Raw genomic sequence first — 23,899 nt, forward strand, 5'->3', positions numbered from 1 at the left:
TCCCTGGCTGCAAGGGGTTTGCCTGCGATGCTGTCCCTGCGCTGGGATCGCTGTGTTACCAGTAGCCCTGCTGCGAGCTGGCCGGCAGCCAAGCAGGAGTCTGTCAGAAGTTAGCTGGAACCAGTGTGTTTCCACAAAACACTTCAGTTGACATTAATCAGGGTTTTCTGATCAAATTGCATCTCATGGCAGGAAAATCCCTCAAACGCTGGTGTGGGGCTGTTTACTATATCCCATGTGTGTAATGTGCTTACTTTGCTATCTGGGAGGGGATGTTAAGCCAGATGCCTGCTGTGGGTAGTGAGCAGTGGTTGTCTTCCCTTCCCTATTTCTTCATATGCATCCTATACACAAAACACTTTCAGGCTGGCTCTTCAGATGCAGCTGCTTGAAACTTGCTCTCTAGAAACAGGAACATATGCAGGACTTGTTCTTCCATTTTGCCGTTCCAGTTTTCTTTTTTTAAAGCTAGTAAATACTTTCATCTTGTGCATTACCTGGCTCAAAGGAAAATCCCGACGTGTTACGGTAAGCCATAAATATGTGATCAGCATTCAATCTCGGCAACTTACTCTCTGCTGCATTTAGCCAAATGGGGGTGGGAAAATTTGTCTGCTTTATATTATGATTTTATTTTGTTATTCTTTATTTTTTCCTTTGTTCTTGAAACTCAACATAGCTGTTCAGGTGTAATGCAGAATATGGATTTATGCATACCAACATTTCTATATAAATTTGAAAGAGTTTTCCAGTTCTTCTTTCTTTTTTTTAGTGGTACTGATGTTTGTGTTCTTGAAATAACTTTGGTTGCATCTGCTCAGAGTTCAAGGTGATGTTTGAATTGCAGATTTTCAGACAGGCACGTTTACACTTTTTTTTGTGTATGTGTTTACACCACTGTTGCTTGAACTGGTATGTGTCCCATCCCTTGCAAGCCGCATCCTGGCTGTTTTGAAATCCTTCCTGTGGTGTCTTCTCATAGTTTTCTTTTATGGGAAGATTTAAATAGCTTTTACTATAATTAACAGTAATTCGTCTTGTCCTATCAGCACTGACTGTTTAGAGCTGTCAGCAGATACCGTTGTGGGGCTGGCTGTTCCTGGGCAAGCAGTTATTCTGTGTGAATGCTTGCTCTCTTGGGGGAGGTGTCAAATGATTTGCATCTGAAAAGGACAAATCCATGCACAACTTTTGGGGTGTCTTTTTTTTTTTTTTTTAAAAAAAGAATTTCTTCTCAGTTTGTTCACCTTCAGGCCAAACTTTGTACCTTTAATAAAATATTTAACAAAGTGTCTTTCAACACCAGTAAGAAGTTTACATGAGATATAAACGCTTGGGCTGCTATTTGCACTGGTGATCCCTGGTGATCCCTGGCCACTGTACTGGACCTAGAAGGCACAGGAGAGCAGGCCAGCACTGCTATCCCCTCCAAAGGTTCCAGAAAAACCACCTGCCCCCAGGGCAAATGCTATTTTATATCTCTCATGGTTGCAGCTCAGGGTTCAAGGACCAGTCTGTGATAATGATCTGGACCTTACCCTTTCTCCTGCCTTTGCTAGCTGCCCTGCTCACACACAGACCCTGTGCTCGTCCCTCTGGAGCTGGCTGCCAGCTCCGGCTCGTGGCAGCAGAGGCAGGATCAGGCTCTGACTGCACAGCACCTCCAGGACTCACCAGCCGCATTGCTACGGGGGAAGGACCACTTCTCCTGGCCAGCCTCCCAGGGCTGCTTGGCCGTCCTGGGCTCCCTGCGGGATGCGCCTGCCCTGCGTGTGCCGGGGACCCAGCAGTGACTGAGGGGGTGACAGCTGCTCAGCCCCTGGCAGATCCTGCCCTGGCCAGGGCAGCGGCAGTACGGCAGCGCTGCAGCCCCACTGGAGACGGAGGCAGGAGGCAAAAACGAAGGGAGTAGGAATTGCCAGATCCCCTGGCACCCCAGGTGAGGGCGTTCAGCTGTACAGAATATCTGTCTTTTACACTTATTACTCCCATTGCACAGTGATCGTGCCACAAGGACCTCTGCCAACATCTCTGTAAACTCTCCAGTACGAGACATTGGATGGAGTTCAAAGGAGAAGGAAAGGGTACTTATTTTGCTTGTCCCAAAGGCTCGGAGGCTTGCAGAGGAAAATTCAGTTTTAAAAAATGATGCAGAGAGGCAAAAGCCATGAGGTTATCCTTATTTTAAGATGGCCTGAAAGCCGAGGTGCAGCACCAGCTCCTTTTGCTGTCGGTGCTGGTGCCGGCAGAGGCAGCTGGTCTCTGCACATCAGGCATGCTGCTTTGCCCACCACATGCCCATCCATGCTCTCGGGGCCGATCTGCAGTGTGCTGAGCTGCTGTCAGGTTTGTTTTCCCAGTTACCATGAGAGCACTTCATATGAAATGTTTCTGCTTTCATAACAACTCTCTAGACCTCTTTTTTATTTGTCTATTTAATTCTGGAGCAACCTGAAAACAATATTAGAAGTAGTATTACCACTGTCCTGAGAAACCTGGCGTGTTAAATTAGGAGGGTAAAGCCCACAGGCAGAACACAAATCTACTTTTGAGGGCAAACACTGCTGGGAAAAAAATCGGCAGAAGGCAGGGCAGGTGGCCGGTGGGGTGTGGGATGCTGGTGCGATACCTGCCAGCAGCGTCCTGCTGGAGGGAGGCTGGGCTGAGGCCTGGGCACTCGTCACAGGCGAAAGGCTGAGCGTGGCCCTGGCAGGAGAGCCCCGAGGATGCGGCAGGGTGAGATTTCCTGCGCCCCAGTATTTAGCACTGAAGTAGCTATTGAAAGCCTGCCTGCCGTCTGTCACATCTCTCTGGTGACAAAGCTGCTTTTATGGAAAGGCACCAGGCGCTCGGCATGGTGCTGCACTCTCAGGTTTTCAACAGCATGTTGGCAGCCAGCCTGGGAGCTTGCTCTGTTTGCTCCAGTAACTGCAACTCGAGCTGGGTTCAGGATTGCACAAAGATTTAAGACCTGTGCCATTCCAGGTAAGCTTATTTTTGCAGACAGGGCAAAGCCACATAGTGGGAAGACTTTGCTCTTTTCTAAGACAGCCTCTGGGCTGGCTGGGGGACCCACGTACCCACCTGTGGGAGCTGTTGGGTTTGGTGGGAGGAAGCAAATGGAGGTTGTTTTGTAACTCTTAATGAGCAGCTACATGGTCACAGCCTGGTGCCCAGGAGGCTGCGGTTGGCTACTGCCTGACCTGCGGGACAGGCAGGGGAGGACAGTGTGGATGGGAGCAATTTAACTTTGGACATTTTCAGGTTCTCTGCTCCAGACAGGCTCACAGTTCAGTCTGATGGGTACAAGGTATTATTTCTGTCTGCACTTGCCTGAGGAACAGAAAGCGGTCCTGGAACAGCCCTGGGCTCCACAGCCCAGCGCCAGCAGCAACCACCGCCTCTGGGCAGCACAGGTCTGCGTCTGCAGAAAGGGAGCAACAGGAGGAACAGGGGAAATGGCACCTTCCTGGGGACCAGGGATGCACAGATCTTCCCCATAAACCCTGCATCCCCTGGCAGAGCCTGCCATAGCCACAGGACCCGGCTGCACCGAGTGCTCATGGTGCTGGGACCAGCCAGGTCTGCCAAGGGCAGCCGTGTCTGCACGCATATGTAGGGTGGCTCTTTGTCCCCCCAGCTCCTGCTGGGACCTATGTCAGAGCCTTCCTGTTCTGGAGGTAATTTTTAGCTGCTTTTGCATTTCTGTCTAGATGTACTTGTGGCCTGTTCATTAGCAGTTGTTGCTCTTCCAGCTTTGTGTCTTCATTGCAGTTCTTCCTGTAACACCCTGCTGCATTTAGTGGCAGAATTTGGGCTCCAGCGTGCCAGGCTGTGCTCCTGATCCCCTTCCAGCTCGCTGGTCCCCAGCATCCCCGCAGCCCTCCCTGCACGTCCCCGGCCTCTGGAGCCCACCTTCGCCACAGGTTGGTTCCCAGACAGAGCTACACATCTGGGTCAATGCTGTCTAATTCCTCAGCCTGCCTTGTATTTTGTTTCTACAAAAATTTTATGTGCGCTGGTGTGCCAGGGTAGAACCTAGTCACCAAGTTGTTTATTAAAAGCTGCCACTGTGCCACAATAAGAATGAAATTATTCTCACAGGCTCTGCTAAACCCCCAGCCCAAGCCCAGCTGCATGGGAGGGAGAGTCAGAGCAAGCCCACGTGTGGGCAAAGGGCACTTGCAGGTTGTGGAATAAATTGCTCAAGGAGCAGAAGACGACGACTTGGTGCACTGTGAAGACAGGAGCCTGCAGGCTGTGAATGCTTTGGTCAGAGTGTGATCCCAAGTCAGGAGACATTCTCTGCACAGACACCGTTTCATTGGCAATTATAGGAAACCGAGATGATGGGGCTGAGCAAGGGCGGCCTCTTCTGCAGCAGGGAACCTGCGGCAGGGTAAGCTGAAAGGCAGAGTGAGTGCGTGATGTTTGGCTTTCGGCTGGATGGACCTTTCCGGGAATGGAGTCATTACGGAAAGCAAAGATTTCAGTAGCGCCAGCTCCACAGCAGCTGCCTTGCTGGCTTACATGATACAGGCACATTCAAACAACTGCCGTCCCTTCTTTGAGATGCTATCTAAGCCAGAATTAGTCCCCGACAGTAGTCATCAGCAAAGAGACAGGGAAACCTGAGGTGTCCACTCACCAAACAAATAAATATTGACACTGCACATTGCTAGAGAGTCTGGATTCCTTCCATCGTTTCCTGAAGTCCCATGGAAGCCATAAGTGTTTTATTTAGCAATGCAAAGACAGGATTTTTCTTGCAGCTATCAATCTGTCACCACTGCTCCTCTTCCTAGACCGTCTCCTCGTGGTGACACCCCCTTTTCGGTGCAAGTTGTATAAAAGAGACTGGCTTCCCTGAAACATGAGGCAGTTAAGAGGCTTTTATAAGTAAGTCATTGATTTTTCATGGCACTGGCAATTTCAAAACCATCCCTTTGGATCACATGAAACATGCTGTTCGATACCAAATGGCCTGTTCATAGCTGGAGCATTTATTTTTTATTTTGTCGAATAGGAAGCTACTTCTAAACATGGAGCTGAATTTCAAACTTGAAAGCTTTTATTCTGAACTATGAGATCCCAATATTTTAATATAGGAAGGCAACAGATTGCTTGATAGAACCAATTTAGCACGACTGGGATGAATGTATCAAATATGGCCCATTTTTTTAACTTAGGTCCAGCAATGATCTTTGCCAACTGCTTTGCCATTTGCAATGAGACTGTTCAGCAACAATGTTGCTCTTCCTTTATTTCCTTAAACAAAAGTGGATTTTTATGGAAGTGCTTTTTAATTTGTGCATGCACCTGCCCAGCATATCTGTCAGAGGCCAAGGACCCAGCTCAGGGCCTTCTCTGCTCTTTGAAATCTCTTATTCAGCCTGGAGGCACCTTTACAAGTTTGCCTTCCCAGGGCTTCAGCTCTTTTATTAATCTTGCCCCTGTAGAACTGCTGTGAGGCTCTGGGACCTGGCCAGACTCCTGGAGGAGGAGGAATCATAGAATCATAGAGTCGTTAAGGTTGGAAAAGACCCTTAAGATCATCGAGTCCAACCGTTAACCTATCACTGCCAAGATCGCCACCACTAAACCATGTCCTCAAGCACCACGTCTACCCATCTTTTAAACACCTCCAGGGACGAGGACTCAACCCCTTCCCTGGGCAGCCTGTTCCAGTGCCTGACTGCTCTTTTGGTGAAGAAGTTTTTCCTAATATCCAACCTAAACTTCCCCTGGCGCAGCTTGAGGCCGTTTCCTCTTGTCCTATCGCTTGTTACTTGGGAGAAGAGACCGACCCCCACCTGACTACAGCCTCCTTTCAGGTAGTTGTAAAGGAAGCTCCTGCCAGATGTCTGTGAGCACATAGTGACTCCAGGAGTCACTCACCTGGCTGACAAATCCCCAAAAATCTCATTCGTGAGCAAATCAGACAAGTCAGTGGTGCTTCCAAATACACTCACAATAGGGAAGGCAGCCATGTGAACAGGAAAAAATCCCTGTGGCTTTGTCCGTTGCTCGGCACAGGGGTGTCTTGCTGCTGATACCATGGGGCTCGGAGGAAAGGTGGGTGCAGGGCACAGCAGTGGGTGGCTGAGCCCAGCCAGCAGCTAAGCCACCCGCAGTGCTTGGGGATGGCTCGGTGCACTGGGGTTTGCCAGGGCACGCTCCCAGTTGCATGCAGCGCTTGCTGGTGAGCCTGAACAGGTATATATTTATTACCCGCTTCTTCCATAAGCTTGTCATCACCTTATGTAGGAGTTTTGCAGAACAGTTAGTAAGAAGCAAATTGCCTGCCTGTCCCTGCCCTGAGCTCCAGGCCATGAGGCTCTGGTCCAGTACGTGCAGGGATTTGCCCTGTGTTTCCCACAGCTTGCTAAGGCATTCCTGACAGCTACGGTTGGTACAAGCCAAGGCCTGAGCATGTGGCCTTTGCAGAGGTGTGCCCTGAGCCACCGCTCTCTCTCCGACTCACGGGCAGTGCTTCCACTCACCATCGCTGAAACAGGGCACAGATCCTCCCCAGACTGCCCTCAGCCGATCTCCTCCTCCAGGCCCAGCATAGGGATTGCATTAACGCTGGCAGGGAGAGGAACACAGCACGCACATCAGGTACCAGCACAATGGGGCAAGGAGAGGAAAAGCAAAGCATCTGTACTTTGCAAAGGCAGCTGGTTTGGGTAGGAGGGCAGCAGGAGGAGGCTGGATGGGCAGGCACTTTTCAGCATGAAGCTGCACTCGCTGCTCCTCCCCACGTGCTCCAGCACTGCTGGCTGCGTCATGGAGCCCTACTGTTGCAAATCCCAATTATGCTTTTTTCCAACGTAATTTTCTCAGGAACTGACCCAGTTCTAGCACTCAGGAACTGGCATTCACCCTACTGGCAAATGTTTTTCATCTGTTTCAAATGAACTGTCCAGTGTGACCTTTTCTGCTTAAGCAGCTTACACAATGAAAATACATGAATGTAAAATCTTGCATAACTCTGAAAGCAGGGCCATACATTTACCAGCAGCAAGGGACTTTTTTCCCTCATCCTTTGCAGAAAGTAACAAGGGAACAGCCAGCACTGTGCAATTGCAGTGAAGGGAGAGCTCACTCATAACCCCCTCACCTCCAAAATTCACAGGGCGCTCAAGGCAACAAGGTTCGTACATCCCATTTCTGCTGCTTTTTGCTTTGGAAAGATGAAAAGCAAGGGGCTGTTTACCTGTTCAGTGGTCTCCAACCACAGGCGAAGCCCCCATGGCCTTCTGGGGCTGTTTCCCAACCAAATGCCACCACAGATCAGGACAGTGGTGGTTCCCCACTTCAAAGCTCCCCTTGACACCCAACAGGACTAACTGGTCTTCATAATCTGAGTGCTCTTCCTCGCTCTCATCTCTGTTTTCAAAGCCCTTGTCTTACCCAGCACACAGCAGTTGGTGTCTGTTCTGGGAGACAGTTGCTATAACCAGATGTATGGGATCACTTTTTAGCATAGCGAAAAGTAAAAAGGTTCTGAAATTTTGTGTGCAACTGCCTTGAAAGTTCAAAAAGTTCAAAAGTGCGAAGGATGGTCATGCTCTTCCCATTGGCACCTACCTTCACAGCATCTTATTGGAGCCAGAACCAAATAGCTACAGCATGATAGGAACGGCTTCACACCTGAAAACTGACGGTGCCTCCCCCAGGTCTGCGCGGCCATCGCAGCAGGCTGGCAGCGCTGCCCTGCCTGAGGACATCTATCCGCATGCGCACAGTGAAATGGAGAGGATAGCTGGCAGGTGGAAAGGGGCCTGATCCTGCCGTTGCTGCTCCAAAACATTCCCATTCACTCCAACAGGGAGGCAACACCACATTCATTCGGACACCAATTCAAACAGCAATACCATAAGTAAGTCTTCTACAGGTGCTTACAAAAGAGTTTTCTTCCTAACGAGAAGCATTTCTTCAGCTCCTGATGCTGTTTTTCATGTTCTTAGTATGTCTGAACTGTTTCTCAGCATGCCTAAATTTGGCCATGGGAAGATGGCCCTCAGCCACAGCCTGTTGCTTGTTGGGGCATGTGCACCACAGCTCCACTCTTTCTGAAACATCCGCTCCTGGAGGGGATCTGCGGCAACCAACTTCCCTCGACTCACACAAGGCAACATGGAGATGACCCACCCATGTATTACTGGTCATGACCCTGACTAATCAAAGCACAGCAACAGGAATCATGAGATGTTTATTCAGCAAGAGTTATTCAGTACCGGAGCTCTTGCCTGGGGCAACCCAGGTGTGGTTGAAGCAGAAGTTCAAGGGAGGGCTCACAGGGTGGTGCAGGGAAGGAGGGATGAAGTAAATGGTGACAGGCAAGGCTATACAAGGGTCGTGTTGACCAGCTGCGCTGATGTGCCTAGTCCACAGGAGAGGAGCAAGGGGATGGATAATTTTACATATTTCCTGCAGAGCCCTGAGAGGCAGGAGCAGCTGGACTGGCTCTGGAGCCAGCAAGCTCGGGGGGAGGCACTGCGGTGGGTCAAACCAGGGCTGGTCCCGGGGGGCCACCGGCCAGAGCCACGTGGGCCAAGGCGCTGTGTGGGGCCACCGCTCGCAGGTGCAGGGGACAGCTGTGCGCTGCCGCTGCCGCGAGGGGCTCGGGCAGCCTCCGGCAGACAGCCTGCACTCATTATGCCATTTGGTTTTCATTTTAATGAATGATTTAAGAATTTCAAACATACCTTTGACCTACTTGAGCATAGTTACAGCAACAATTAGCACCAACACCTCATAAATCCCGTCAATGCTTTCTCTGGTGCTAGCTTAGTAAAGCCTCTGATTGTGCGGAAAGTGCCATAACATTGCAATGTGGCATCTGATCCCTGAAGAGAACAGATCAGCCTCCTTAAAAACCTCCACATTTCTACAAAATGCAAAGTTTTGAGCAGAGCAGCCATGAGGCTGCTGAGGAGCTCGGCACTCCCGTGCACTTAGAGGTCCAGGTAAGAGCACTTTGCTGGTTTTAAATCTTTCTGTGTAAACCTTTGTTTATTTTTTACTCACCTCGTGAAAATATGTGAATATGTTAAAATTAACTGTATTGGAAATGGAAAAAGTTTCTTCCACTAGCATTCATGCGCAGTCCTTGGATGCTGTTACTCACCAGCTGTGAGTTATAGCTGCTGCTTTTCCCAGCTCTGTAAGCCAGCTCTCCTTATCATTGCATCCTTGTACTGAATTATGAGACCTTTCTGAGGCAGCGGCTTATGCATGCAGCCAGGTTTGTACTGACACAGGTTTTATGTCATGTTCAATATGTTAAGAAGTAATTCCAGTCATTTCTTCTGACTGGAACTTCTCCATATGTTCTCATTTCACAGTGAAACAGAAAAATTACTGGTATTGCTTATACTTATGTGATGGACTCGGGGAGATTTGATATTAATTTAAATTGAAAATTAGCTGTTAAAGTTGTTGTGTATTTTTAATTTCTGCCATGTATTGCCAGTTAGAATTTCTGGTTAGTTTAAACTCCCCCCCTGCCCTCCCAGCACAACCTGTCTCCTCCGGCTCCCCTGAGCCACTTCTTCTTCTTCAAATGATGGGGTTTTTGTTGGCCCCAAACCTCAGATTTCCCAAGGTCCCTCTGTCTTGAAGCTCTGCCATTCAGCAGACCCCCAATTTTGTATTGTCACACCACAGCCGTGGGTGCTGAGGAGTAAGCAGCCATGCTACAGTATGACTTGGGCATCCACCTTTTATCGCCAAGGCTCCAGGGACAATGTAAAGTGAGTTTGTAATCTGAAAGGCGCGCAGTGATGCATTGCACATTCACATAGATGTTGCCATGTTCTTACACAAGCAGAGCTCAAGCAGTAGCCTCCAGCTTTCAGAAAGACTGATATCTATATCTATATGTAAACTATATGATCTCTCTCTCTCCCTATCTCTATCTAATCTATACCTATACCTGTATTTATATGTAAAAATTTAAGAATATATATATATATATATTCTTTTTACCTGTAATCCATGTGCGTTCTGGCATAGGGAAGCAGGCTGGGCTGGTGTGTCCATAGGCAGCGATTCCTACCCACCTTCAGCATGAAGTCTGAAGGAAGGAGAAGCCCCCCCCCGGAAACTCTGCTCCTCTCTCCCTCTCAGTGCCCATCTTCCCTCCAGCAGATCTGCTCAGGAAGAGAAATTTGTCCTCTTCAAAAGTTATCATGACAATTAAGATGACTTCTCACAAGCATTCCTACCATTTCTTTTTTTGTTGGAGGGCGAATTGGAAAGGAAATTCTGTCTCTGCCTTTTTTTTTTCTTTTTAGTCACCAGATCCTGAAACACGAAAGCCAAAAGCACTGCTGACAGTTGCATGAGACATATCTGTTTATCACATAAGGCAAGGCTCAGGCATCCTGTGTTGTTTTTCTTCTTTCAATGAAAATGTCATTGTTCTGGGTTGCTTCCTATGGCAGGCAGGTCGGTCGCTCAGCTGTATCACTCTTTCCACAGAAGACGTGCAGCAGACGTCTTGGTGACTGAAGTACAGGCTGACGTGCCTTTGGAGAATGTGCTCAGCTAGCCAGAAACAATTTCAAATGAGGCCAAAGTCATCCATGTGTTGCCATCCCCAAAAGTTGTTACAAAAAAAAGGACCTCTGGGAAATGATTAATCAGACTTTGTAAACGAGTAAAAAGGCGCTTGTTGTCAGTGCTCACCCTGCAGAGGGAATGCCAGGGTCCCACCAATGCACTGAAGCCTTTCAACTCCGCTTTATTTCTCCAGCCTCCTTGCATGCGTGCCATCGGACCGCTTTTCTGACACCGCACACCTTCCAGCGGGAACCCCTGACGTCCTCCCTCTGAATGGCTCTCCAGCAGCTTTACGCTCTCTCCGTGGCGCTGGTGTGGGGCTGCGTGGCATCCTCCTCCTACCACACCACAGGTAAAGCTCTGCATGCCTTTCGTGTCGCTGCCTAATGCGTGCTTCACGTTAACTCAGGCCCTTTATGAAGTTAGTCCTTCGACCGAAGCTTTTCTTGTGTGTGTTACAGCGAGTGGCTGATTTATAAACCTGTAATCAATCGTGTAAATATATTGTGTGTTTAGTGGATATTTTTCTGAGTAACTTCAAAAGGAGCAGAAACTGCCTTTGGTGCACAGCGAATATATTGTTTGATATCGAGTTACCAAATATAAATACCACTTGGATGCATAAATGCTCCTGAGCATGGTCCCAGCTGGACAGACTGTGCCAGGTGTAACAAACACAAAGCTTATTCATAATTGAGGAGTAATACTTTCTTCTAAAAAAATGTTGCTCTGCAAGCTATCATCCATGGCAATGGCACTTCAAGTAACCTTTGCTTCAAGCCCTTGAGCAGCCCTTTGCTGCACCGCACCAGCCAGCCCCAGCCCTTTCAGCCTCCGGTAGCTGGGACTTTGTACCCCAAAGCTTTCCTTCTTCAGAGAGACGTCAAGCGGGTCTGGCTCTCCCTGCTGCAGCCAGTGCATGGTGGAGAGGTGACAACTTGGCCAGGAGGGCACTGAGAGGCTCCCGGTGCTGCCAGCCAGCACGCACGAAAGCTGCCAGCAAACATGTTGCTGCCATGCCAAGCAGAGCAGAATTGCCTTTAAAACGGGCTTCTGAAAACACAAAAGTCACCCCCACCTCTCTGATCAGCACAGAGAAGTGCAAACATAGACGATATGGGGGGCACCTGGCAGACTGCCATTTTTCCACTGGCAAAATAGGCAGAAAATTGCAAAATCTCCTGCTGCTTGCACCACCTAAGGCACTGCATGGTGTGGGGTGAGGCAGTGGGAGGCAGCTGGGGATAAGCAGGGAATTCGTCATCAAAGCTGCGATGTTTGAGTGAGCACGCACAGCAGCCAGGAGCGGGTGGCCGTGAGGGCGGCGGCCATCTAGCCAGCACATTGCTACCTGACTCACCACCATGCAAATCAGGTAGAGAAGTTGGGGGTTTTTGGGGTTTTTTTTTGCAAGAAACATTCAGGAGCAGCTTTCCTTCAAGACTGGATAACTGAAATAGAGTATATCTAGTCCTGTGTTCTGTATGAATGATGGGAGTGAGACTGGTTTGTCACGTAATATTGTGAAAATGAGAAACTACAAGAGACAATGCTGACATTTAAAAAAACAATCAAATCCCAGAATGCAGACCACATCTCAAAAAGCTTTTACATTCTCTCTGAAATCCAGTCGAAATTTATTTTGCAAGAATTGCTGTTTACAGTTGCAATTTTTTTGAAAAAAATATTACTGTTTTGTTCAAGCTCAGGATGGAAATAAATTTCAGAGCGTTATCATTTCCAGTCAGAAATTGTTTTTGACCAATCTAATCCTCTCTTGACTGCTTATCATCAGGCTCATGACAAAGGCTAGTAGCTTTTTGCTTCCTTGTTTGCATAGCTGCAAGGCTCAGCATTTATCCGCTCAGGAGGATCTTCCCGAGCACAGGAGAGTCCAGCTCGCAGGCCTGCCAGCAGATCTCCTCAGCCAGCCTGTTATGGAAATCACACATGCCAGACACCACACCAGGGTTCGACTCTAGGATATAGCGCGCTGGCGATGTGGAAGCCCTCCGTCACGCAGCCCTGGCAGGCTCAGCCTGGGCTGGCCGGTGGGAGGAACACCCCTTCACCTTCTCCCCCCTCAGCACAGCTATAACTGGCCCTTCTGGACAAGCTACTCATTCATTTTTTCAGCAGCTGCAGCTCTTCACACACCGTTCCCACAGACTTGCTGTCCCCCACGCTGCTCTTCCCTTTCCTGGAGCCTTTGCATTTTTGCGAAGACCCAGGAGGTGGGTGAGATGCCCTCACCTCACCCCTGCTCCCTCCTCTGATGCCCACCAAGAGCCCAGCTTGAGCACTCTTTGCACAGGCAGAGCTGCCCATGCCCCTATTCCCTCTCCTCTGCCCGTGCTGGGAAATCTGTGCCTGTTGTAGCATAGTGATATCAGACCCTCACCTCCTGCTCCCGCTGCTGGGGCTGCTGAACACAAGGGCCGTGCCCTGTTGCCCCAGGAGCTGGAGCAAGCCCACCAACCCCCTCTGAACCCAGGCTGTATTCATGAGACTCACAGATGGTGGGAGGGAGGGTGTTTTACTTGTTACATACAAAAATACATAAAATCTAGTTTTTCTCCAAATTATAGTCCATTGTTCCTTGCCCCAGCACCTCCCTAAAGACATTGCCATGATAGCCTACTTTGCCATCTAACGTAACAACAAATCTCCCATGGAGCTTTCCATGCTGGGAAAAGTGGGATCTTAAGACTGGTGCCTGTGGTGTGTTTCATTTGGGAGAATTTCCTCAGAAGAAAAAAATCCTCCAATGATGTTCTCTGCAAACTTTCCAAGGAGCACATTAAAGTTTGATTTATATCACTGTCTTCCACTGAAAGATATTCTCAGGGTCTGCTGTCATGTTGGATTTATTAAAAGAATAAAAGGAAAAAATGGTGTAAATCCTGACGAAGACATGAAAAAGGTGGCAGAGAAGCCCGTGACCAGAAGGCCAGACTCAAACAGCGAAGTGGTGGCAATGCTGGACTGACAGTGTCAGGACATGGGATCCAAATCACCATGAAAAAAGTGTATCATGCAGTGAATATGTAAAAACCCAAATGGATAACCTCACCTCTAGACAGTGGAGAAAAATGACCTTAGATGTTACAAAAATTGACTTCATTTGAACTAATAAAACTGAAGAGCCAAACAGCTTTCAGCATGTGAATGACAGCTCCATACAGAGCTGGGCTTTCAGGAAGCATGTCTTAGTATGGAATTCATCCATATTATGTGCTGATTTATTGACATATGGCAGCACCTTACAATAGCTTAATAAAAGCCAGATTGACTGTAAAAGCACATTTTTGTATAGCTGATAGATGTTCAAAATAAGACTGATTTTAACTCTCTCCTTTTCTGCTTCTGTTTGTTTTTTGTCTTGGTTTTTCATTAACCTTTAATATACTTGAAAGCAATATTTAAAGCAATATTGGTGATTTGTGTCTGATATGGTTAAGGAATAAAAACTTCCCTGACAGCATGCTGTGATCTGTCATCCTGTGTTGGTGTATGTGCCCAACACAATGTTTGCAAGGATACTTGTCCTGACAGTCGGTAAATATCCTAAGTTAAAAGTAAACAAATATAGGACTTGAAAGGTCATCCCAGGACAGTAGTTTTGCTTGAAACAGTTTGAAGAAGAGTGTCAAAGATGTGGCATTCTTTGTGCCTTTTCAATGGTCATTGAGTGTTTTCTCTGAGCATCAGCAAAACCTGTTTTTTGGGGGGGTGGGCAGGAGAAGAGCTTGTGCATGTTCGTTGAGAACAGGCTATTAAATGGCCAGGGCTGGACCTGACCTGGCAGCGCTTCCCTCCACATCCAGCAGCTGCATTTGCCATCTCATCAGATTTCATGACTTTTTTTTGTTTTCTTTACATGGACACTCTGTTTTACCCCCGCTTTGTTTTCGATTTAGTTGCTCCCCCGCAAGACCTTCAGATCACAGATCCTGGACTCTTAGGTTCTCTCGATATAGAGTGGAAACCTCCACGCAATGTACAAACCTTCAATGAATGCACAGTAAAATACAGGTTTGAATACCGCAACACCGGTGACAGAGACTGGAAGGTAAGATAAAGCATGCTTTAATCCTCTTAAATCCAGGCTTTTGTTCTGCCTTTAGTTACTGCACAGGTTTATGTTTGCATTTCAAAAATGAGTGTTACCAAAGCAGTTCCAGCTGTCCATGAAAAAGCCAGACTGTTCCAGTGGTTTGAATCTTTTGCCAGATGGGAATGTGTTTTGAAATGTAACAGCAGCAGCAGTCCAAGAAGGGGCTATTTCTGTCAGAGGGTGTGGCGCTTGCTGCCAAAAATAATCCAATAATAGCTAGTAGCATTACTCATTGTAAAAGGCACTACACTTTTTAGAAAGTCTTTACGGGGCTTGAACTGAAACTCCATGTCAACAGAACCTTAGAGATGCAAAGTGGTGAATAAATAAAAGATTAAACTTCATTAATTATCCTAACGCTCTAACATTCCCTTTATCCAGAAGAGTGTTTCTAATACCATTTACTTTTGTCTTTTAGATATGGTTGGCTCTAACTCAGCTCTATGATAAAATTGTCAGTCTTCTCTCGTTGATGTGTAGCAGGGCAAGAGCAGACAGGTACAGTACAGGAAGGGCTGCAGGAATATATTTTGAGAGTGCTTAGAAGATGAAAGCTGCTGCAGGGTTAGGAAGGTAGATGGAGTGAGGAGAGGAGAAACCCAGCAGTAGGCTGTTTGGTTGGTGCAAGGTACTGAGGAACACATCAAAAATACACTGAGGATGTCCCCCAACAACAACCCAAAATACAGATTGGTGTCCTGAAAGAAAGGGAGATTTTTTTGCACAGTCCTAAAGCAGGAGTGCTAGAGAGCTTGCCAGCTCAAGAGACCAGGGAGAGAGAAAAGGAGCAGTCACATTGGGTTAGCAGTGCTGTGGACCCTGGCTTCTTGCTGTGAACGGTGTCCGCATGTCCTGCGTGAGCTGGCCATCTGCTTCATCCGCCTGAGGCAGCAAAGCCAAGGCTGCCGGGCTGCGCTCAGCCACCACGCGAACGGATTTTGGCCCAGCCATCCTATGGGAGCCTGCAGAGGTGGAAGAGCATGGTGCCTCTCACCCTGTTTCAGCTATGGATTACGATCACGAGAGCATGGAAAGGGACTCTTTGACCTGACATCGGTCATGATGCACATCACACTCCCAGCCATGTAGCAGTGTACAGCTGTGCAGACTCTTCTATGATGATTTGAACTGGCATTTAAAAAGCATAAAGGAAAAAAAACATGCTGTTTTAAAAAACACATCAGAATTCCCTAAATCACAAGTAATAAAAGTGTCTTCTAAAAGGCAGGTCTAAAAAATAGAAAAAAGGTCACATGTGGTACCTTGCCAAAACCCCAGATAAGGTCACAAAGAAGAGTCAGTCTGAAAAAAAAAAATCCATGAGACGTCAGTGGAAGCAAGAGTCATCGATATCTGTTAGAAACACAGGGCTCAATACAGCTCTGACACTCTGGGACTGCTGACAAAAATCTGACTGGGGTCTGTGCCATTGCAGTTCCCACTGCCAGCACGCGCATGCATTTTACGGCACGTTACTTCTCTCCTGCTTGGGCTAACGCGACACCTTCTCTCTCTTGCCATGTGTTGTAACTCTTGCCAACTTATTTTTCCCTTGTGTAAAGGGGGAGTAAGAAGTTTGAGGGAAAAAAGAAAGAAAAACCTCCAGAGGGGTTGCTCAAAAAGTCCTGCAAAGGGCTAAGCCCGCCAGCATGCGCTGGTGAGGCTGCGCTGCGCTGCCTGGCTGCTGCTCCGTCCTTGCAGGGCGTGGTTGTACTTCCCATGGGAACCATCCGTTACAAGACTCGTTGTTCCTTCTGTTTCTGATTATCTCACATGACGAACATGTGCCTTTTATCTGGCTTTACGGCAGTATCCTCGTCAGACCCTGCCCCGTGCTCCGGGCTGATGGGGATCCCTTGAACCATAATCTGCGCTGTCTTGTCATTGCTGGTGTCCTGTGGGGTGGAGGGCCTCAAAGCCAGTGAGGCTGGGCAGAGTGGGTGGTACAAGCGTGCTGGAGAAGCACTGGGCAGGAGAAGCAGGACAGAAATGTAAAGAAACATTAAAGCACACAAACGAGCCTACTCACAGCTAGAGCTGGAGCAATGGTAGCTAATTCTGTAGCCCACTTAGCAACAAAAGAGATGCTTATAAAGTCTGTCTTTCAACCAGGTTATTTTTACTAGGAAGCTAAAATTCAGAGTTGGATTTGACCTCAGCAGGACTGCTGAAGTGAAGGTACAGACACTGCTCGAAGGACGGTGTACCAATGACGTGGAGGTGCAAAGTGACTGGATTTATGCTACCTTTCAGGTCCCATGGCAAGGTTAGGAGCAGCCTTCGGTACCTCGTGCGGTTTTGCACTTTGCATGAGCCTGTTGCATGAACCACTGCTGGCCTGAGGGTTGCTGGATGGAGAAGTCATTGCAGGGCTTGTTGAGGTATAAGACACCATCTGCTTCCACTGGCTGTGGCTGTGGTTACTGGATACTGGGGGCTCATTTGCCTCTGCCCGTACCCCGGCTCTGCTGGGTTGCCCTGCATGAGCTCCACTGCTGAATGAAAAGCTCAGTTATGCATCTTTCTGCTCTAAGTACAGTGACCTGGCTTTTACAGGAACCAGAGCACTTGGCAGCAAAACTATCTAATAACGGTGACTGGCCGCCTTTTTTTTTCCTTTTTTGTCTTTCAGCTGCAGCACACAATTGTTCAAAGACGTAAAATGATGTTTCTGCTGAGCCTGACTGTTTACGTTGCTAAACAGTGGTTATTTCCTTCTCATTTGACAGGAAAACTGGAATCAGAGGTTCGGAATTTCCACTGCATCTATCATGACTGGGAATACCTCAAGTGCACTTGGCAACCAGGTCGTCTTGCTCCTCGCGGCGTACATTATGGACTATATTATTGGTATGTATCAGCCAAATAATAGAAAGACATCCAGGCAGCAATCAAGTGAACCTCTCAGGGTACTAAAACGCCATGGCAAATATGCCTTTATGGCTGGCAATGCTATTACACAATCCACTCAGAATGAGCAGAAATAACGCTCCAAGCAACAAGTGCCTTCTGGCAAGGAAATACCAAATCCCCACTTCCTTCCTCAAAATCAGGCTCGTGCTGACTTTCTACAGGGAATGCCTTCTCCCTTCCTCCTTTCCCTTTTATTCAAGTCCCATGGAGTGCTTTCTGTATGTTGTCCATCACAAAGCCTCATGCTTTCCTTTTGCTGAACATACATGGATCGTTCTGGCTGCCCATTTCCCTTGGTCACAGTGCATATATCTCTATAGCACAGGACTCAGCAAGAGGTTACCAAGCTCAGTGAACCCTATAGAAAGAGCAGGCCTTCTTGGCAACTAGCAGTTTTACTCTTCAAATATATTTTCATAGCCTTAGCACATCTCATGCAAGCAAACATGCTGCCAAAAGGTAGTAGTCATGCATGTTTCTCAGTTGTTTCTTATATACTGCAGCCTAATGATTCTGTTCTGCAAGAAAAACAAAGCTAAACTTAGTGGTTTTGGACAAAGCAAATGCTGTATTTGTGCTTCAATTCCTATGATACTATGGCAAGGATGACTAGTTAGGAAGTCATTGAGTTTCATGCCTTTGGGCCATGTGTAGAAAGCGATAGCTGCTTTTTAAAAATAGTTTCTATGTAGCTCTTGGAAATAGTCTTCAAAGCAGAAACGCTGATTTAAAACCATTTTGCTAACTGAAAAGGTCTGCTTGAAGGAAACCATGGAAATCCATGATTCGTTCCTAAAAAAAAAAAACCACCAAACACAAAAAAACCCCAACAAACCCACCCTTATTTTAACTGCCTGTAACAAACCCAGATATTCGGATCTGGGTCCCATCATATAATGAAGGTGGGTCAGAACACAGCCATAGCATCCTTTGATTCCTGTGACTTAATTTTTATAGCACTACCACATGAAACTTTTCTCTGAAACATAATGTGCTGTGCAGGGAGCCTTTCATTAGGTGTAGAGTACAGAGGGTGGATTCAGCCCTGCCTCAAGGGCACTAACCCAGCAGGAGTCTTAAAAAGTAATATGAAACGCAACTTAGTATTTCCAGGATGGGGCCAGCAGCTAAGCTTTGGGGAGTGGCCCCCAGAGACAGGAGGCAGTTTGAGAGGACAGGGTTGTGGTTGCACATTAGCTAATAACGACCAAATCCCTTCCTCGCTCCCACCCCTGGCTTCCATTACATGCCCATGTAGATGCACAGGACCTACCCTCAATCAGCTGTAGCAGCTCATTAACACTCATTACATTCATGGCATACGTCACCTGCCACAAACCGCTGCATTTTGGCTTGGGAGGGGACCTTTCTGCAACTCCAGAGTTGGTGGCTGATGGTGCCCTAAGTGCCCCATGGGAGGATGGTTGCCTCCCTGAGTAGGGGCCAGATCCTGCCCTGGCTCCACTCACACAGTGGTGCCTTGTTGAGGTCTCTTGTGCTCCGGGAATGGGCTTGGGGAGAGGCTGGCACAGCCTACAAACCAACCTGGGAAGCCATCTGTGCATGTTAATTTGGTTTTTTCTCCTCCCCATCCTTTTCCCATAGCAGGAGTCCAGGTGACCAATGCATAACGCTGTGCTTTGGATCACTTGTGAAAGGCAAAGACTGGGTAGGATATAGGTGATACTCAAGGCTTAGGATCAATCTTAAAAAAAAAAAGCCTTACCCAAGTAGTAACTGCCATTGCTTTGATTATTTTTTTCTTTCTGTTTTCCTAATATGCTGCTAGGTATGAGGGGCTGGACCACGCAGTGCAATGTGATGACTATATTCAGGATCACGGTATAAACATCGGCTGCGTGTTGCAAAATCTGAGCCAGGCAGAATATAAGGATCTGAGCATTTGTGTCAATGGTTCGGCGGCAGCCACTCTGTTACAGCCATTGTACATCACCCTTCGCCTTCACAACCTAGGTAACACCGGCAGGAAAGCAGCAGGGCTCTGGGGATCCGCACAGCCACCACGCACCCAAGGCTCACGTCTTGCATGAGGGGGCTCAAACAAATGTGCACTCTTGTAGATGGGTGGCTGTAATGTGTCTGGGTGGATTTCCCATGGAGAAGGGGCTATGGCACGTGCCACACAGGACTTTAGTTTCCAGCAGTGTTTGCAGGCGAGCAACACTACTCTGCACCCACCCTGGAGGGTCAGTGGGTGCCTCCAAGTGCTGCGCTCGGCAGCTGGACAACTCGGGACATAAATGGTCTTCTGGGCAGATGGCAGAGCAGCTACAGGTTTTTTGGCTCTAGCAGCACTGCCACAGAGGTGGCTTCATTTACTCCTGGAATTGAAACGGCTGCTCCACTCCTGCAAGCACAGGAGAAATCTTTGGGCTTTGCTGTTCAAACCAAGCTAAGGGCTGGGGAGAATTGAGTGCAAGGTGTGATGGGGTCTGCCGGAGCAAAGGTGGATTTCAAAGCCATTAGAGACAGGGAAAGGAAGCAAAGGACAGCATGATGTATAACCCGATACACGTACTCGCTCTTTGTTATGGGCACTTACCATGCTGATGCATTTACCCACATGTAAATGTTAAGGGACGACTAGCTAGTCCTCCAATTAAGCCACTGGGCTAATAAGCAGGATTTCTGGATTCAGTTAGTGCTGCCATGTGCTTCATGTGTGGCTTTGGGCACCTGACATAAACCAGAGCCTCTCCTGGGATGCAGAGAGTGCCGGGCCAACCCTGCGGTATCTCACTGCAGGGGCTGAGGCTGCCCTTGCAGCACAGGGAGGGCCGGCCAGCCGCACTGGGAGTGGAACGTGCCGACTACAACGCTCACACCCCAGCATTTCAAAACCCCTGCACCACAGCCCAGAGCGAGGACCTAGCCCAGCCCACATGTCAAGTTAAAATAAACAACCCACCCTCCAGCCTCAGTGACATCCTGCTCCTGCAGCATCGTGGCTGATAGCAATGGGAGCTCCAAAGTCCCGTCAACGGGGAAAAGGGGCAGAGGTTGGCGGTGATTAACTGAAGCCTTTCCCACCAGGAGCTTTCTGATTGCACCTCTTGACCTTCTCTGTTTTTGTTCCCCCCCTAGCAAAGCCCTCGCCCCCGAAGCAGATGGTGGTTTCTATGTCTGCATCTGAGGAGCTCCACGTGGCATGGAGCCCGCCAGGTGGTGAAACACCGCCTCAGTGCCTGGAGTACGAGGTTCAGCTGGCAGAAGATCAAGGGGAGGCCAAGGCTGCCTGGGCGGTAGGGACAACACACACTGTGCCGCAGGGAGGGGAAGGGGTGGGGGAGCCCTGCCTGGTGGCTGGCAGCAGGGAGGCACGCTGGAAAATTGGGGTTCGCACCGAGTTGCGGATGCCTTGTTAGCTCCCCTGTGCGTGGACTGTGCAAAGATGTTAGCTGGTGCTACCAGTGGAAAAAGCTGACGGGTTGCTCCATTGCACATGTTCCTACTTAACACCCTGACCTCCAGCCGCAGCATTTGCTTTAGCAGTAACAGATCTCAGCACGAGTCTCTGAGCGATCGCTTTCTCTGGCCTCCTGCCTGTTATCTTAGAAAGCAGTCATCATGGAAATTTAAAGGTTGTTGTTTGTTTTCCTGAATATGGTGGCACAACTTGGCCCAGTGAAACTATAATTCTAATCTCTCCAAAGAAGCAGCCTGGGACACACATCTTTTATGCACGGTGCTTTTTCCTTGTGCATTATCCAGGTGCAGTTTTGATCGCAAAAATGGCAAGAAGTAATTAATCATAGGGGACATCTGAAGGACATTTTTTCTTTAATTGCCATATTCTATACAGGAGTCTTCTTAGCTAATTTAATGAAAGATTCCATAAATTAAAAGGCATAAACAGCAACATACATGATGGCACCCCCCAGAATGTATGTATTTTCAGTAGATTCATCTCCATAATCATCTTATTGGCATTAGCTGGTCCAAAACTATTATGAAATCATTTAAAACTGCCAAAACATAATCCAAGGGTTTGCAGAGCCTGGAGAGTATGTTCAGAAACATCAGGCCATGCCAGAGAGCTACTGGTGGTGGCACGTAATTCCTTGACATTTGTTCTCTGTTTTGTTTCTCAGTCTGTGTCAACCCAAATGGAGACCGCTTTAACGATTTCCAGAGTGAATCAAAGCCGTATTTCATGTGTTCGTGTCAGGGGGAGAACAAATATTTTCTGTGCTGACCAGGGCTTTTGGAGTGAATGGACGCAGGAGTGTTTCTCTGGTATGGAACCCAAAGTGACCAGCGTTTCTTTTACATCCTTTATAAAGCCTGTTTGGGACCAAGCACTGATGGCTGCCATGGGCATCTGCTGGTGTCCAGCACTGGAGCTGGGATCCTGGCTTAGTTGTAACTCAACCTACTCCAGCACAGCCATTCCTACAGCTTTGCATCTCCACTGCACTTAGCAGGCAAGCCCCAAAATATTAACACTTCTGCACCAGCACCTTTCCCCGCTGCACGGGGGTGGCTGTGATGGAGGAGCGACTGCTTTGTGAGAGGGCATGTGGTACTCAGAGTCTCTCTGCAGGGCATCCTTCTGGCCACCCTGCACCACGGATCAGCTCCTTTGCACCCCGTAGGCTCTATAGGGCTGTCCCCATGTGCACTGCCTCTGCTGTAAGATGCTGAAGGCAGGGAAGAAGCACACAACAGTGGCTACATAGACATGCAGGATATATGTTACCCTGAAGGAGTGTGTTACCCTATACAGTAACACAGACATGGCATATATCTGAAATAAATAAATAAGTAAATAAAGAAATAAATAAATAAATGTAGGGTAACAAAGCTGGACACACTGAGTTTGCACCTGAGCCCAAGCTTTGTAAGAGGTAATATGACCTGTTCTGGAAGCTAGCATTTTCTTATTTGCTGTCATTTATCTTTGCAGTGTCCAGAAAAGAGGACAAGCAGCTATTTATCCTTATTCCAGTCATTCTGAGTTTGTCAAGTAGCCTCATAATATGTATATTGATTGGCCAGTGCAAGAAAAGGTAAGCACCAAGGCAACCTGTCCATGCAATTTGCTTTTATGTGGGTGTCTCAGACTACAGTTATAAATGAAATGACATGTTAAATACTAAGAGCCAAACATTTATTGATGCTCTAAGACGGGACACCAAACAACAGCCTATTTTCAGGAGACAGCCTTGTAAGTGTGGCTGCTTCTGATATGAAATGCCTTACAACAACCCATAAACTCACAGCAGAGACCCAAATCCTGCTCATAGGACCCCAGACTGCTTCTGTTAAATGCAGCAAAGTTATTTGCATGCACAGCAGCATAAATAATTCCATTATCTTGCTCCAAACCACTCAGGCAGCAGAGATTTGTACTGGTTGCGTTAAAGAAGTGCCATTTTTATGGGCTAAGGCTTCATTCTCCTTGTGCTCCCGTCCCAGTTGTTTGCGTTCACGTCAATGATGGCATGTGGGGAAAGCAGAAGCAGTGGATGAACTTTCCCATATCCAAATTATTGGTACTGATGACATTTTCTTCAGGTCTGAAGGATCACTTAGAGAGAACTGATCCCCTGGTACTGATAACTATTATCTTTTCCTTATGGCTATATAGTGTGAGCAAGCGGGTAGCTTTTCTAGGCAGTGATGCCTTTTAAGGCCTCTCCCTCATGAGGGATGATGAGGGAGAACTGGCTATAGAAATACTACATATTCGTGTTGTTCTCAGAGATGAACTAACACCTATTTGGTAGTTGAATGCATGGAGTCTGAGACACACTCTCCTTCATCTTTGTTTTGTATCTATCCGCCTTTCAAATGGTTTGGTTCATGAAATTCAAACAAAGTGTAGATGCTAGCAAGAAAACTGTGGAAAGCAAATGCTTCCCACATTGCCACTGGGATGCAGTGATGTGTGACGGGGATGCTGTAGTGTGTCCCCAGCTGTCTCTTGGTGCTGGGAATAACAGTCTGTGCCCATTTCAGATCCCCAGCAGGAAAGCCATTGCATGCATCGGTAGGATGCTAACTCTGCTTGCGACTGCTGTACCACTTGTGTTTGATGGACTGCTCTTAGAACATCATCCCAAAGGACAGCCGAGAAGCCCTGAGCTTTCTATAGCCCACATGGGTCTTCCCTACCTGCTGCCATTGTGAGGCTGGTTGTTCCAATTCAAGTCCTCAACGGGCCCAGGAAAACATTGGAGGAGTTTTAACCTGACTCTGGAGCAAGCTGTTTCTGATAACAGGACAAGGGAGAAAAAGGAGGCAGTGGAAACTGCCATGAATAAAGATAACACG

At 47.8% G+C, this 23,899-nt stretch overlaps 1 protein-coding gene across 1 annotated transcript; it reads left to right on the top strand.

Moving 5' to 3' along the window:
* Nucleotides 1–272: 272 nt before the first annotated feature.
* On the top strand, nt 273–23,627 carry IL13RA2 (interleukin 13 receptor subunit alpha 2; the record flags this gene model as incomplete). Its single annotated transcript, XM_082322962.1, is given in 12 exon segments — nt 273–306; nt 309–365; nt 4,338–4,399; nt 10,858–10,924; nt 14,493–14,644; nt 16,802–16,955; nt 17,419–17,539; nt 19,392–19,576; nt 20,708–20,865; nt 21,715–21,859; nt 22,530–22,632; nt 23,585–23,627. Coding segments are annotated over 12 exon segments (1,281 nt in total).
* Between the last annotated feature and the right edge of the window lie 272 nt (nt 23,628–23,899).

This window comes from Platalea leucorodia (genome assembly GCF_965183815.1).
Source record: "Platalea leucorodia genome assembly, chromosome: 10".
Classification (NCBI taxonomy): domain Eukaryota; kingdom Metazoa; phylum Chordata; class Aves; order Pelecaniformes; family Threskiornithidae; genus Platalea; species Platalea leucorodia.